General features: G+C 38.7%; 1 protein-coding gene across 4 annotated transcripts in view; it reads left to right on the top strand.

Annotated features, from left to right (window-relative positions):
• The window catches only part of SLC24A2 (solute carrier family 24 member 2), a 113,044-nt gene that overhangs the window by 46,749 nt on the left and 49,163 nt on the right, over positions 1 to 17,132 (top strand). For all 4 annotated transcript variants that reach the window (XM_054185404.1, XM_054185403.1, XM_054185407.1 and 1 more), the window contains exons 3-4: positions 9,698 to 9,736; positions 10,816 to 10,924. In XM_054185404.1, the coding sequence (XP_054041379.1) occupies positions 9,698 to 9,736; positions 10,816 to 10,924 (148 nt within the window). The remainder of the gene's footprint in view (positions 1 to 9,697; positions 9,737 to 10,815; positions 10,925 to 17,132) is intronic.

The raw sequence follows: 17,132 nt of genomic DNA on the forward strand, positions 1-17,132 counted from the left end.
TGGCAATTGATATTGCTGGAGCAGTTGAGCTCTCCAGATGCTCAGCCTGGTCTGATCTTACTTGTCGGGGTAAGCAACTGGATCTAGAGCCCCGACGCTTCTCAGCTCTGGTCGCTGCAGTGTTGGGTGGCAGGGATATGTGACTTCAAACTACACCAAGGTCCCAAAATTTCTGCATCTGGCTATGTGCTGGGTGAGTCTCCAGGCTGAGCTGGCAAAGTTCTGACAGTCCGCAGGGTGGAGGAAGAGCCTGACTGTGACTGAAAGAGCCCTTGTCAGGCAATGTCTGGGAGAAGGTGTGAAACAGGAGCACCTTCTACAGATGAACTTGCATAAAACCACGGGTGGTAACATCCAGAGAGATAGCTAGTGCTTTAGTGGTTCTTCTAGGTGCAAATGCCATAGGATGGGTTAGCCACGTGACATGGAAAACATTCATATTGCAAAATGCATCTTTTATTTTCACTACATTTTGTGAAATGACTGACACCTTGCTTCAACGTGCTGTGGAATAAACGTCGCATCTCTTCCTGCATGCTTGACCGGAATCCTGTTCTCAATTCATTTAGTTTTATGCTAATTCCATGGAATTAATTCACAGTGGTGTGAAATCAGACTTTGAGCCAGGTTTTTTTTCTTTTCTTTTGATCCGTGGGAGGTTTTCCATGCCAGTGTCCCCTGTACATGTTACTTCTTTCTTTATTGTGATTTTACCCTAACTTCTTAATTTTTCTTGTGTAATTGATAAATCTCTATGAACCAGAATGAAAAGGTTTTGATAACTCTGATTTAACTAGACTATTGAATAATGTGAATGGTTTGAGAGGAGATTACTATGATTGCCTGTAAGAGAGTTCAGTTTGGAAATGGAACACAGTTAATAGGAATTGGACAGTAACAGTCTTAATGATTGTTTCACATTCAATAAGCATAGTTTTGAATGCAAAGAAAAAAAAATTAATGTAAAGTCACTCTTCAGATATTGCCATAGACTTCCACAGCAGGACTGCAGAAATACTATTTATGAAGCATATAAAAAATGTATATGCACATAGATATCTACAGTAAAATTGCCAGTAAAACAAACATGAGGCAGACAGAGTAAAGGAGTTTTAATCTGTGTTTCTTCTCATTCTGGCCACAGTGTTTTACAAATGGAAAGATGGTATTTCAAGAGTCAAATACATTTCTTCCCTCTGACTCCCTTGGACAGCACTGTAAGCACAAAAACTGGTTAACAGAAAAGACCGTCTATAGAACACAATATAATAAAAAATGGCTTAAATTGATAAAGTCCTGATTGGAGCCTCGCAAACTCCCACATGAGAGAACCATGTTTACTGACAATTTAGCTTGATAGAGACTGCAGTTTTTCAAAGTCCAAGTGAATATTGTGAAGAGAATCAAGAAAAACTTACGGAAGTTTTTACATGCTTGTAGAATGATTGTAGAGTCATGTTGAAACAGAAATGTGTAGATTCATAGCAATGGGAATTTTCTATAGAACCAAAATCTAGTTTATGGATTACTTCCAGGCAGTTTAATACTGCAAAGCACTTAATGATTTCTGGCTTAACTTACCTTACAGTTTTATTTATATGACTGTCTGGCAAAGGCAGGACAAAAGGAGTTAAAAAATGCAGCAGTAAAGTCTAAGACATGACGATAGAAGCACAGGTTCAGGGAGAAAAGTCATGAGGGGAAAAGATAGAGGCAGACTCAGCATTTGGGGAGCAATTGTTGGCTAAAAGGAGGCTTACAGCTGGGGTTAACGGCACGGTCTCCTGCTTGTGCTCCTGCTGTAAGCACCCCTACAGTGCTTACAGAAACCAGACTTTCAAGGTTTTTTGTAGTGGAATGGGATTACATAAAACATGGATGGAGTTACTGTGAGTTTCTCTTTCTACTTGAAAGATCTTGCAGATTGTGATTTTGGCTGGTGTCCAAAATAACATATCTCAGCAAAAGTCTCTGAGAAATCTCATAATTTGCAACAATTAGCTCACCTGGCAGCTTGGAGGTAAAGAAATGCTGTTGTCCTAGGATGTAAATGAGAAAGAGGGGTGGAAAGCAGATGATGAGCCTGAGCTAGGGTCATCAGCTGCTTAAGCTGCCACCCTTACTACTTCACCACGAACTCTCTCATGCTTTCCTATAGCTCTGGCCTCCCACCATGCCCTTCCATAATTCAGTCCTCTCTAAGTTCAGAAATCTATTTCCCCTAATGCCTTATTCCCTTTGATCGCAGTGGTAATTCTCCTTGGAGCTGTAGGTTTACCTTAAATATTAGGAACCTGTTCTGGGAGGACCGGGCTTTGCAGAGCCACTGCTTGTGCACTGTGTGTGGCAATGGCTTATCTGGTTTGTAGCTGCGTAGAGAAATCAATAGTATGAAAGGCAGTGTGAAATAGTAAAATTATGAAGAAAGATGAGCACAAAGGTCTCCTGTCTATCCTTTGCTATGCTACATAGGACATAATTCCCTAAATGAAGTGTCCAAACACTGAGAGCCAAAACAGGGGACTTCTGGTTTAAGTTCTTAATGTTATAACTCTGCATTTAGATATAGTGCCATCCAGGTCTTTTTGCCTCAGTTTCATCTCTTGGCTCCAAAGGAGATAAAAGTAACCTGGCATGTGCATGCTGCAGGTTCTCCAGAACAAGTGCCTGGTGGTCTCCAGAATCACAGCATACAGGGATGCTCTTGATTTCAGAACCACAGATCTCTCTCATCTTAATGCAAAGCTGAATGTAGAAAAACAGTTAAAAAGCAGGAGGAATCAGAATAAGACAGAAGCTGATGTGATCCATTTTTTTCGTCACCTAATGTGAAGAAAACAAATTTTTTTGCTTAATGGCTGTAGATGAAATTTGGAAATTTGGGCTTGCTTTTCTGCCCACAGCTCTGTCAGGCTCACTGGCAGTACGGTGTTGCTGTTTTATCTGCAGTTTGTTCTGTAAAATTTATTTTCTGTTTCTTCTTAAGAGTTTTCCTCCCTATCATTTCTTACACCCTTGCCAAGGTATAAGACAAACCCTTAGATGGCATTTGCATGTTGCAGGTGATCAGAAAGACCTAGGAGGCAGTGGTGAAAACAGCTGAAAATGGTTATCTGAAGGATGAATATGGAGGCAGATGCTATTCAATGCCGGTTATAAAGGCAGTGAGCCTGAAATACTCCTGAGTCAAATATGCAAAATTGAGGTATTTACTTTTAGCAATACTTTGTTTTGCCTCAGACTTAATGTCTAGTTTCCCATTTTAAAATTGAGAAAGTGTCGTATAATCCAGTTAGTGGGTGAATAAAAAAATAAAATCAACATATTTTCATGGGGTTTCCTTTTACAATGTTGAAGATTCAGTCTAACGTCCTATTGGATGTAAAAAGTAAAAATGTTTTGTATGCTTTGATTGCATTCATTGTCATGTAATCTTGTAAACCCATAGTCTCAGACCTGTTAGAGACATAAATAGTCCAAAAATAAAAAAAAAAACAACTTTGGTGTTTGTTAGCTAATAAAACATTGCAAGATGTACGTTTTGATCCTTTACCTATAGTTTTTGGAGATGCTGCCCTCAGACAAGTTCTGCTTTGTAGCTTATTGCAATGAACATGTGTGTTGCGCTCAGTAGAAGATGCAAACCCAAAGAGCACAGTTAATTGCTGAAGAGAAGGCAGTCGTATCCAGTAACCTGCCCCTGAAGCAAACAGCCCTCTTCATCACAGCCAAGTTCTTTACAAACAGTGTCTCTATTCCTAGTTTACAGATGGGGAAATCGAGGAATGGAAGCCAGCCACTGGATTTTGGCTATTAGGCTGGTGTAAAACTGACACCCAGAGTCCTGCGGCCTAGAGCTGGTGGTGTGCTCCCGATGAATGAGGATATTACGTTTTGAAGCACGCTGATTTCAAACATTTGTACCTTAAGCATCATCCTAGCTGTTTTGGTGATGCTTTCTTTTCTCCCTGCTACCAGTTTTTAAAAATGTGTGAGGTAGACCACTTTAAATGTTATTATTGTTTCATGGAAAATGTAATCCCACAGGATAGATACAGCATGCCAAGGCTTTCCCTTTTTCTCATTTGAGGGCCAGCTTTCTACTTTCTTATTTTCTGTCCCCTTCTGACACTGTGGGAAACATCTATTAGCAATGCTCAGCTAGTTTTCTCAATATCATTCATTATTTTATATGCCCCTCTCACATTTGATAACATTCTTCTTGCAGTTGCTATCCTGAGAGCTAGATCTGGTGTGAATTTCTGCCAGGTGACAATAAAGTCGGCAGAGATCCTGGTGACAAAAAGTCACCTGAAGGGTAAAGGCAGTTATGAAATAAAACAGAGGAGTGAGCAGAGCTTGGTGGAAGGGGGACGTGACCAGGACAGCTGAGGCTGCACTGATTCAGCATTTCCTCCCTACAGGCTGTGCAGGCTGGGTTCTTCTCTGCAGCTGGTGCTGCCCACATCCTTCAGGATCTCCAGGGTGTTGGAGGTGGAAAGGCAGTGAAACTGCAGCCTTTTTGCCCTTGTGATGAATCCTCTGCAGGGCACAGCCAAATTAACGCAATGAGATTTATTTGGTAGTTGCAAATCAGCATAGCATCAGCAAGCACTAAGATTTGTTGAACGCTTTCCTCTCTGGGAATTATTGTGACTCCTTTTAAGGCAAACTCTAAAACCTTCATAATCTGTAGCAGATCCTTTGTGTATTTAAATAAGCAGAAGTCCTAGGAAATGCTTTTTTTGCTGCCTTCTTGCTAAGCCGTTCACGTTTGATTGAGTTGTAAGAAATGAAGAGCAGGCATCTCCTAGCAGTATTCTCTGTGGTACAGTTGGAGTTCAGCTGAGAACCTTCCCAGCGCCCTGCCCAGAATTTGCAGCTTGTTTCATGGGTGATTTTAATTCAGACATTTTTTTAGATTTTGAGAACTTAATCTTGGAACATTCACTGATGCTTTCCCATGTAATATTGTTGATGAAGTAGCAGCATATTAAACACTTTAAATCCAGGTATTTTAAAGCTAGCCAAAAATCCATACTGAAGTATTTAGTCACTTGTGAACAAATGATTCATGTGCATAGGCTGTAAGTACCTAGCTTCAGTTTTCATTTTGTTTTTGTTTTTTTTTAAAAAAAAGATTCTTTTGTCCCACTGGAAGTTGCATAGATGTACAGAGCTGTGGTGCTGATTTGTATAATTTAAAAAATAGCAAAAGGTGACTTGATCGAGAAGTCTTGAAACGCATATAAGAGGACAAGTTAAAGCTGCATAATTACTTCTGACACTAAGGTGATTAAAAACTCATCAAGTCTTTAAGCTTGAGCTATTACATTGCCATCCTAAGCCAAAGATACCTGACTTTGAGCAAGTTCAGAGAAGGTAAGAGACATGGGGTAGACTGTGACTTTCTTACTCACGTTGAATAACTAAATATCATATGATTGGTCCTACAGGCTGACTGGAAAGGTCCTATTTCATATAGTGATATGCATAAAAATCTGAAATTAAATCAGTTGGCCTTACATTAGCATGTGATTTAGCAACTGATACCTTAAACCATCCATTTGTCACTGCATGAATCGGCTAAGATGCATCTCTTCTGAACATTTACGCGGATTCACTGTGTGTATGCACATTGGGTAATTGCGTGAACAGGCCGGCATAAAAGAGGCAACTGATCTGAATGAACAAAGCCATTTTGCTTTGCCCAGGGCTACAACTTTCACACCAAGTATGTGTAAACAAGCAGTTGTAAAGGCAGCCAGGTATCCCAATTTGATGGTGCAGCTCAATGTCTTTGAAAGGTCAAGCTTAGTTTAATAAATTATTTGTTTTGATGAGTAAAGCGAGCTTTAAACCTCAGTTTAATTTTGTATGCTTCTTGTGAATCATATTTATTTTATTCAACAATACAGAAACCTGCTTCTTTAGGTAGAATTCCCTGTTTTACTTTACTTTTAAGAAAGAGAAAGGTGAAAGGAAGTAAGAAGGCAGGCAAAGTGAAAGGGAATTTTAGTTTGGTTTTCTACAGTGTGCTTACTAAAGCTTTTTCCTTCTCTGTTTTAAGTAAGATCCACGGTTCTGTACTCAGTTCACAGTCTGGATTCAGGTAGTGAATTACTAAGCCGTAATACACAAGTTAACATCCTTACCATCAGTTTACTATAACTTAAATATGGAAATATTGCCCTGCAGCCACTTGCAGCCTTTCTATATGATGAATCTCAAGAGCGGGGTGGTGATCGGCGTCCCCTTCAGCTAGTAAGCTGTACTGGCCCCATTGCGGCACCTGTCAACTTCCATAGACTCTGGTGGTGATGGTCAACTTTTAATTCCGTGGTTATCTAGGGGAATTTTAGTTGAAGTATATTGAGATCACTAGGACTTGCACTCTTCATCTTCCTGCCAACCATATAAAGCCTAGCCATTGAGTAGGCACAGGATTGTTTTGGGGTATTCACAGAAAGGAGGTATAAGGGATTCTAATTTGTTAAAATCCAAAGGTATGCGTATTAAGAGAACTAGATAAAATAATACCTTAGTTCATTTTTTTGTTCCTTCACTGAGCTCATTAGCCTTATTTCTGAAATCTGTCTAGCTGAGTGTGTCGCTTTGGATTTTAGTTACGTATTAACCTACTTTGTCATATAATTTCAAGTAAATGCAGAACAGTTTTATTCCAAGTACATTACTAGCACTCCTCAGGATACTGATTTTTAGAAATGATCTAGACCCTCTTCAGTTAACTAGATTGACTTCAGTGGCTGTCTTTGAAATGCATCTTGTTTACCTGCAGTTCAGCTTAACAAAAAATCCACAGACCTTAAGCAGAAGCGTCTTGCAAAGATTAGAGAGCCCTGTGCACCTAGAAAACTATCACCTGTAATTTGCTTCAGGACTGACAAGCAGTGACTCATTGATAGGTATAAAACTGCCGAGTCCAGATGTGGCTTTTGAAAACAGGCATAAGAGAGAGTACCAGAAGTCCTTCACTATAAAATCTTGAGACAATTTAGCAAAACCCTATCTGAGCTCATACTCTGCAATAATTAGAGACACCGTATTCCGTTCAGCACCACGCTGCCAGCCACAAAACTTCATGAACTTCTGTTATTCCCACAAAAGCCGATCTGAAGGAAAAAAAAAAAGCTTTTTAGTTATTATAGTTGGAAAATATTTAGCAAGCAGGAAAAAGATGCGAGCCCACACTGTAGGAAGGATGTTGAAATCCAGGTACATTTTTACCTGCTGTCATGTGACAGTCCGCTTTTCAGGGGTTGGCAGTCCAGTTTGCTAATTGTTTCAGGCTTTTGGACCTGTAAGATGGAAACTTCTACTAGAAGCAGCAAGTCCCAGCGCCGCAGGCAGTCAGCTCTCTGATTCTGGTTTTGGAATACACAGTGTAATAGATGATTCAAGTTACTAGCCCTCTTTTATTAACAAGGATATCAGTATCAAATGCCTACAGCTTTATATAGATTCTGCTCCTCATTTGACTGTCATGGTGCCCTTTATTTTAAAGGAAAGCATAAGGAGATGCGCCACGTAGTTAGTGAGGCATCATCTCTTGCAAGAATTACTGCAGGAGCCTGTTTCTCAAGAACACACATTCCCAAAGAAGGCAAGAAAGATGTCAGGCTTAATCACTGATGGACTTAGGTCACGAAGAAAAAGAGCTGTGTGAAAAGGATACCATAGACCGTTTCTTCATAGCAAGTAGACTTTTTTTGGATTCTTCCTGAAATAAAATCTTTTTAAGACTTTTAACACAGCTGGAGCAAACTTGAATACATGATCACCGATACAGGCAGGAATATGGACAAGCTACTACATACTGCCATGGCATATGGGAGAACCAACTAATATTTTGGTGAATTCTCTAAAAAAATAAGTGAACTGCCCCGTGATTAATATTTTTGTAATTCTGATAAAAGCATAATAAGGGATCGTGCCCCAGATACTTTTCAATAAGAGAGTATACTAGAAGTCATTGTTTTTGTTTTGCAGAACTAGAATAAATTCATGGTTTTAAAGAAATGATAACATGTACTTGCAGAAGATAATTTTTTTACTCGTAATTCCTTCAGAAATAGGTGTAATGCACAGTTGACTTGGAATTTCCATCTCTTTCTGATCCTGAGGGAACTGATACACGCTTGCCCTGATTTAAGAGCAAACTAGCCTTTACAGAAAATGTGTCTTTTCTTTTAAAGAAATCACTGTTGAGTATGCCCGAAAATTCAGTATTCTTTCCCAGTGCAAAGAAACACAAACATTTTAACCTTGGACCAGACCTTGAGTGTTGTCTTAAATTAAAAGATTGTATAAAATGTCTGAATACTAGATGTTTCTACAAGGGAAAAATGATACTGTAAAGTACTTTGCCATGGAGTGTGTGATACCCAAATTACATAGCAATGAATATGCAAATGCAAAACTCACTGTAAACAATAGGAAAATAGTTTAATTTGCCATCCTAATGGGGATAAAATGCCATCAAATACATGATATAAACAGCAACACCACAACTGAATGTTTCATTGCCATAGTTTAAACACTTTTAAGGTGTTACTATTGTTAATCCAGGAGATAATCCAGGCATTATAAGTATTTAGTATCACCAAAATGTCAAACCATTTACATTCCTGCTTTTAAAAATGAGGAGGCATTTCTGCCTTAAAATTCTATTTATATTCCAGTCTTGAACATTTCTTCTAGGATGTAACTTGACTGGCAAGTTAAGCTCAGAAACAATTGTGTTACTAATCGTGTGTGGAAAAAACAATTTAAAAAATCTGTTTCATGGTGTTATATCCCATTCTGTACTGACAAAGAATTGAATTATTTCAGACGTGTTTTTCACTTTTCTTTTATTTCCTTAATGTGTATGCAAGTTGTATTTCACTATTCTTTATCTTTATAACATAATTATCTTCAACAAATTAAATTATGTGGTAAAAAATTACCATCTAGTTGGTTTTATACATTCATGCAGCTTCATCCCATTCCCTTTCAAATGAATGACAGTGTTCCCTTCAACATGATTTTTTTTTTTTTAATACCCTCATATTAAACCTAGAGCATGCTCAGTATTTTTTAGGCATGCTGAATGCTCTCAACTCCTCTTGGCTATAAGAAAAGTGACTTTCTTCAGCCCTTTGTCAGGTATAACAGGAAACATTACTCAGATTTATCAATTATATATTCTCATGTCTTTCAATATTAAAATTAAGAAACAAATTTCCTGTCTTCAAAAGTTCAAAGTCCCAAATAATATTTTTTTTAACTTTTTTTAAAGTTCCAGTTATGAACACTCATCCACATCTCACAAACTTTACTTCTGTAACTATACCCACTGATCTTAGGACTTGACTGTCCTAAATTGCTTCTTCGGAGAAAAGAACTTTTCCTGGCTTGTCCTGTTTGCATTCTTGCAAATTTTGTTGCAAGATAAATTTTCCGTCCCACAAAGGTCCCTCAAAGTATGCATGGATTTGCAAGTGTGTGTGTGGATCTGTATCTGAAAGAGCATGTGTATGTATACACTATATATATATATATGTATATGCATACATTATGCAAAAATTTTCTATGGCGCATCCACTGTTTTAATGACACTTTATAACACAGATTTTTCTATGCATGCTTCATCTGACACTTCTTTTTTTTTTTTTTCTTTTTCCCATTCATGCAGTCACCTAATGCTGGCGACAAGGATGACCAAACACTGACGGTAGGCAGCAATTACTATCTGTTTGAGCATTTATTTCTAAGGAGGGTGGTGAGTCAAGCCTTACTTTAGTTTGACAGACATCAGCATTTTTCAAAATTACTGGGATTTCTTTCCCCCTCCTATGCTGCTATGGAATTTAAATAATTTATTTCCAAAGGTAAAGCAGTGAATTGATTTTCTTGTTCAGTTTCTATCATATTTAGTATTTGTATGACCCCAAAGATTAATCCCTGTACCAGGTATTATTGCAAAATACTGTTTTCTTCAGGGTTGTTCTTTCCCTGTAATTGGATTTCAGGGTCTTATTAGTCAGCAGTGTGTTGGCTCTGATTATCCTTTTTATCGAAACAAGCAGCCAGCCATCCACAAAGCAGTCTTACTCTATGGGATATATTAAATGCATCGATTATTGTACTAGACAATGGCATGGGGGAAAGAACCTCAGAATATGTTTTAAATTTCTTTAAAAGCATGTAAAAGATGCTCGTATTTTAGCTCCATTACAGTAGGTGTCTGCACTGCCTTACCTCACTTGCAGTCTGGTTTTGCAATCAGTACTTAATGGATTGAACCAAAGTGAGAAGCATGTTTCACGCTGACTGAGCTTTAGAATTTTGCCATTAAAAAAAGGTACTCTCTGCCCTTTTTCTCCATAATTTTGATAGTACACATATTTGCAAAGTACCTGGGCAATAAAAACTAGAAACTAGAACTTACTTCAGGGATTGAACCACAAGGTTCTTCAAAGAAACAAATCATGAATTCTTCCTGATGCAAGTATGATGTTTTTATTTTCTTAACATTTTAAGAGTTTTCACAGAAAAGGATTCTTTCGTCCCTGCTCTTTTTCCTGAGCCCCGGGTGACTAATGGCTAATCTGATGATCTATCCCCTCCAGAGAAATTGTCTATACATGTGGCGATGTTTAATAAAGGGTATAGTTTAATATAATCTGCTGTAGGTGATGATTGAAAATGTTTTACTGTGTAGTGAGATGTGAGATTAATCCGTAGTGTTTCATACCTGTTTCGACACAAACAAAAAAACCCCTAAATTCTTTCCCTTATTTTTCCACCTAGACCAAGCCACGGCTCCAGCGGGGAGGAAGCTCTGCATCTCTCCACAACAGTCTAATGAGGAACAGCATCTTCCAACTCATGATTCACACACTTGACCCACTTGCTGAAGGTATTGCTATTAATTTTTTGTGTTTCTGTTGCAAAAACAAACAAATGTTTTCCTTTTCCCTTCTCCCCATGAAACTCATTTTTTTTGCATTTCTCTTGCTTTCTGGGAATTTTCTGAGAGGGTTTTGCACTCTTGTGGCATGGTATGCGTACTCTCACCAAGACTTGCAACTTAGGAAATGTGTTCACTGCAGTGCTAACTAAAACTGATCACTTGGTTGATGCGTATCATAACTACTGTTTTGCTTCACCTCTGGCTTCAGCAGCAATTTAAAAGTTACAAAAACACTAATCTCTTCTACTTTTGTAGAGGGTTTTTTGGGTTTCTGTCGTGGTTTTGATTTTAGTACATCATTAAAAAAAAAAAAGTCAACATGGTGGGTAATTTTTTATATGGAATATAGAAAAGAATGAGACTCTGCTGGTTTGACTTCAAGTGGTTTAATGCTGACATTAGAAAAAATGCAACATCCCTCTGTGTTACATGCATGTTAACAGTTTGCTTGCTTTATCCAAGTGTGGTGTAATTATTTTTCTTCTTTGAAAACTTAGCAGGAAGACCATGATTGCCTTGGTCTGAGAAGTTGGCATGAAAACCATAATTACTTTGCAGTTGTGGGTTGATTTGAATTTCAGCTTCTGATGGACTTAAAAAAAAATTCAAGGCCAGGTGTTTATTTGGTGAATGCGTTTCTGTAGGGCTTTTCTTGCTGTAGTAATAAATGTCTCAAGAAATAGCATTTGTGAAGGAATTGTGAGGGATGTGAGCCACTAAAGAGACCTAAAATACTACTGATAGAGAGACCTTCCAAACTTCAGTGATCAAACATTGTATGTAGCACCTCCTTGCATTTAAGTTCCTTTAAGTTTCTCATTGGAAGATTGCGTACAGCTTTTAAAATTGCTCTGTATCTCTTGGACAAGGCAAATCTACTTTTCCATTTCCCGCTTCAAAAGCTGAAGATGACACTCATTTCGTCAACACAAGGGCAATTTTAGTCCTTGCGGTCTCCACACCATTATTTCCACTCTGATCATGATTCACATCGCATCTCTCTCTGGTTAATACTGCAGTATTCATTGCCAAAGTCTGTTGCCTGTTGGAGTGGAATCATCAACAGACTGTTCCCAATCTATTCCCATTCAATGCTGAAAAAGGGCATAAGAAATTTATTGCAATTCTACATGTGGCTTCCTTTATTTGCATTACTACGGCAGGTGAGCAGGCTTTCTGACTGCTGCACCCAGTAAGTCTCATCTTTACCCACCTGGTAGCCAAGCTTTCCCGTCTGCTAGAAGAAGAGACTTCCAGTCTCAATTTTTCACTTTTTAATGAAAAATTCTAATTTTTCATTACAATCCTTTGCACTCCTCTTTTCCCTTAAAGCAAAACTCCTGGGCTGCAGATGTATCTGTGGTGTCTCAAATAGGGCCAACGCAAACAAAAATAATCATCTGAAGCAGTAAATAGCCTTCATCAAATATGTTTTAAAAACAGAACAGAAGCAGGTTGGGAAGAGCTCATTAGCAGGGGCAGAACCTTTATGACTGATTGAAGACCACAGGAAAGCTAGAAATGTCGACTGGACTACTGAAGTTCAGTAATGAAGATTCAGAAATAAGATCAGCTCTAAGTTATTTTTCCATTGCTGAAGCTTATTTCATTTGCTTCCTAGGCATAGCTTGTTCAGTGTTCAGACCCATTTTTCCCCATAGCAAGCTTACACCATGTAGTGTGATCCAGAGGCTTCCCCCTTAATGACAGTGCAAGAAAAAGGGGTTTTGAAATCAGAAATCCATCTTGGGAGACACAGAAGTCCAACACTTCTGAAAATTAGGTACTATAATTAAGTTTATTAGGTTACTCAGTGCTGTTCTTTATTATGTCAGTAAAACACTTGAGAACAATGTGGATTGATAGAGATGGTTGCAAGGGATAAATCTTATTTATATTACTCCAGTAAGATTTTCTTCACGGTTTCTTTGCTCACAATACTTTACTGTTTGTTTGGGTTTTTTTCACCTCTCCAAACTCTTTATCATTGTCCTGGAATTAATATTCTTCAAAAAATGTTCTATAAAGGTCTTTAAATTTAAATAAGTGCAAGGCAGTTACCACCTGTACATTTCATTAAAACTGACACGCTGAGTTAAAATTTACAATGGGAAAAGAAACTGACCCACATTTGCAGCAAATATTGTATTTTAATGCATGACTTTCGTGAAGCAATGGCCAAGAAGACAACAGAAAATAGCCAATGTAAGTGCAGATGTCTAAGTTTGTGTTAATATCAAAGGAACTCATATTTCAAATTCCCATTGACTTCACAAAGTTCAAATTTTAATTAATGAGAGTACAAAAGCGCTGATATAGGAGTCCAATTCAATAAATTCTGGATTTGTTTTTTTTACAAATACTCCTAGATGTGTAGGAGAAATGTGAAGAAAATCCACCCACTTTTCTGTTACACATTATGGTCATTAACCTTTTCTGAAGCACCACCTCATTTGTGGGCAGACTTTCCTTTCAAGATCTTTTGCACTGCAAGCGGTTTGGAAGGCAGACACAAGGAGTATTGGAGATCTGTATTGAACACTCATATTGTTTCCTGAGATTTTGAGCTTTTAAGTGTTCACATTCATTAGTCTGTATTCGGATAATTCTGACAACCTCTATAAAAGAAAAGGTATTTTAGTTTGGTGTAAATGCTGTGTGGCTCGCCAAGGTAGGTAATACTAGTTAACAAATTTGGATGGCATTGTATTTGAATTTTATGTGCAATTAAAAATCTGTGTGATAATGGATACGAGTACCTGCTGTATACAATAGTGATTATCTATTTGGATCTGTATGAATTTTATCTACCAAACTCTTACCGTGTTTTTGTGTTCTAATCATCCTGTGTGTAATGAACATTGAAAAATCAACTGGTGCATGATGCCTACTTTAATAGACCTTTACCATGCTAGATAAGTAATTTTTTAAGCTGATAACATTTTGTTGTTAAGAATTAAAAGAAGGGGTAGTATTTATCAGAAGTGTCTGAGAAGTGCAGTTCATCATCTGAGGGGATGTAGAAATGTAAACGATTACCTGGTGTCTTCTCTGGCCTACATGGCTTTCTCCTTTCCTACTGCAAAAAAAAACCCCAGACATAACAAAGAAGCAAATGAGTGATTTGTGTTAGTTTTGAGTTTTGTGTAAGGAAGGAAATTATCTCTGTTGCACCCATGTAATGAAAGATGATGGACCTGGAGCGTGGCCTGTGAGGTCAAAGGATTTCTTTCAAAACATTTAATGTGAGTACGGATCAGACTCAAAGGAATAGTAGAAAGAGGTTCTGAGCATTTTTCTGTCCCATTTTAGTCAGCTTAGATCCCCTCAGTATTTCTGCCAGATGATGGCTTAGATCAATAGGTCAAAAACATTGCATCATCAGCGCTATTTGTTGGATTTGCAGCGAAAGAACAGTATATGAGAACATTACAAAGCACCGTTCTCAAAGGAAAAAAGCGTGAAAGGTGTAAATGAGAGCGGACACATACATAAGTATTCTGGGACCCCCTGCACTTGAGCATACTCCTTCTGTACTCCTCCCCCTCTCATTTCTTCTTTCCCCATTTTGCTACTGTTTATTTCCTTTGCGTTTCCTCATACTGCATCTCACTCAGCTGCACCCACCTTCTTTTGGCCTCTTCCCATAGAATGGCTTCCTCAGCGCTTGCTCTCCTTCTGGCTGGCTGGCTCCATCAGTCAAAGCACTTCCCAAGCAGACGCCAGCAGCCCTGCCGCTGGCACAGCCGAGTGGGCTGGGTTTTCAATCCCTGGAAAAGCACTCATAAATTCTGGGAGCTCTGTGCTTGACTATTCACAGCTTCCAGATCAAATATTGCTGTTAGAAGTGAAATATCTAGTTGTTGCACTGCTGCTGGAAGATGCAGGTTTTCTTTCTCTTTACGTCAATAATAAAGTTCACTGCTACATTCTCTTGAATAATTGCAGGGAAAAAGGGGGCGTGAAAAGGAACACTGCTTTGTCATTTGGACTCGTGTGGGCTTTGAAATGCTGACAGAAAAGAAGTCCCATCTAAGACCTCTTGGTAGCATACGCAGTATAGAATGTATAAAACAGGCTGTGTGATGATTAAAGGTCAGCTTGACCTATACAGTGTTATTCTTACATTAACATGCAATGTATTTATAGAAAACCAGCTCATCATATTTACTCCTGAATAATTCATTTGTGTAGTCAGAAGCAACTTCTACTTTAATTGAGAGTCTCTTAAGTGTGCACTTGATTGTAAGTAGGAAAATATGAAATGACAGAGAAATGACCTTCAGAAGCTTTTACTTTCCACCAAATGCAGATAAACAGGGCCATCCTGTTATAAGACACTTGGGAACCTGTCCCTCCTTTTCCCTTTCCACACAAATGTGGTTTTGCCATGGCATGTGCCTGTCTTGTGAAAGCCAGTTTGTAGACTCCTGGCATCAGTGGGCTTGCAAAGTGTTGAGCCCACGTCTCACAGATGAGTAACATCTGAGGTCAGTGGGAGCTGCTGGACATTTGGCACTTTGCATTCAGGCAGGTGTGTGGCCGTGCTGTGGATTTAACAGTCTAAGACAAGGAAGGCTTCTCCTCTTCAAAATCTTGGTCTTGGCATAAAGCTTCTAAGAAGATAAGTGTTCATCTGCTCTAGCGGGCAAATATGTAGGGTATTTGTTAATGGGACATGAACTTTGCATTACAGTTGAAACCTCGTCGTTCATTAAAAATAAAAATATCTGTATGTCATTAGATTTTGTTTGCTTTTATCTTGTTACAGAAATAATGACCTTGGTAGAGATCATTTCCTGAGGATTAAGATTAATGACTGCCTGTGCATCAGGCTAGCATCAACTCCCAGCCAGTCATTAATCCCCAGGAAATCCTGTGCCGTATTTGCTTCTGCTTAAGTGCTGGTCTGGCAATCCTTTATTCACCGAGTAGTGAGCTGGACTGTTCATAACAGCATTACCCGTATGAATAAGGATGGCATCATCAGACCTGCTGTGTTGGTCAGGCCCCAATCCAAAATCCATGCGAATCAAGCATAAATCATGGCAATCGTTACGGCTTTTTTTCTTCTGAGTCCTGTACCTTGGATAACTTTGTCCTAGTTTTGAAACAGCCACTCCTGGGTTATGGAAGTGTAGGATTTACAAAGATCTTCTTACATTTTTTGTTAGAAGAGTGCTGTTGTTTTGCAGTGGGAGGAGGGGAAGGAAAAGCATGGAAAGTATTTTGTATTTGCCATGAATAGTAAGCCTATCTTCTCCCTACAAGACATGGGTTACTTTAAAGAGTGATTCCTTCAGGACTGTGGAGGGAGGTTTTCCTCTCTGGAGGCTCCTATGCGTACTCTGTTGAAAGGGGAAGATACCAGTGGTGAAGTGAGGGTTCAGAGCAGCAGTGGCAGCCTGAGGCTGCCTTGCTTTTCTTTCACAGCTGTAGCAGGATACAGGAAGAATGAGATCTTTTCTTTATCATGCGACCCCTTTTCTGTCAGCTGATAAGGTGCCACAGGCCAACAAAACATCTTCCACATGGGAGGCTTTAGCTAGATGCTGACTCCCTTGCTCCCGTGTGATAAGGATATAACTCATATGCAAATAGCATCCTCTGCATGAAAACAAGCGTGATACAAATCTCTGTCATGGCTTAGTCCCCAGTCAGAAGTAGGTATCGTTGGCAGTTCTTTCCTGTTCCCACCTCTAGTCCTATTTCCAAAGTGGAAAACTACAGGATGTACTTCTGCAGAAAGGTTGTTGTTTGTCTTATATGCTTTACTTTTTTTTTAAACATAAATACGGTGCATGTTATTGGTGAGAGAAGTAACCTTCTGTTACATAAAGCCGAGCTGACGATTTTGTCGCTTCCTTCACTGAATGCTGAAGAATATGGTACTATCACTGTCTGCTCTGACAAAGAAAAAACAGAAACCTGCATTCATGCTTCTCAAGAAAATAAAGAATGATGTGATACTCAAAGTTTTTGACATAGTAGTGAATTATTTATAATTACTCACTAGATCCTGTCATGTTCCTAGATACTGGTCTTAAGAATTTCCCAACTTTTCTCTTCACCTCAAACTATTTTGCTTAACTTGCTGCTGCTGCTACTTGTGTTCTTTTTTGAGGTGTCTTTAAAAATGTCAGCTTACGCCCTG

This window comes from Rissa tridactyla, chromosome Z (genome assembly GCF_028500815.1).
Source record: "Rissa tridactyla isolate bRisTri1 chromosome Z, bRisTri1.patW.cur.20221130, whole genome shotgun sequence".
In the NCBI taxonomy this organism is placed as follows: Eukaryota; Metazoa; Chordata; class Aves; order Charadriiformes; family Laridae; genus Rissa; species Rissa tridactyla.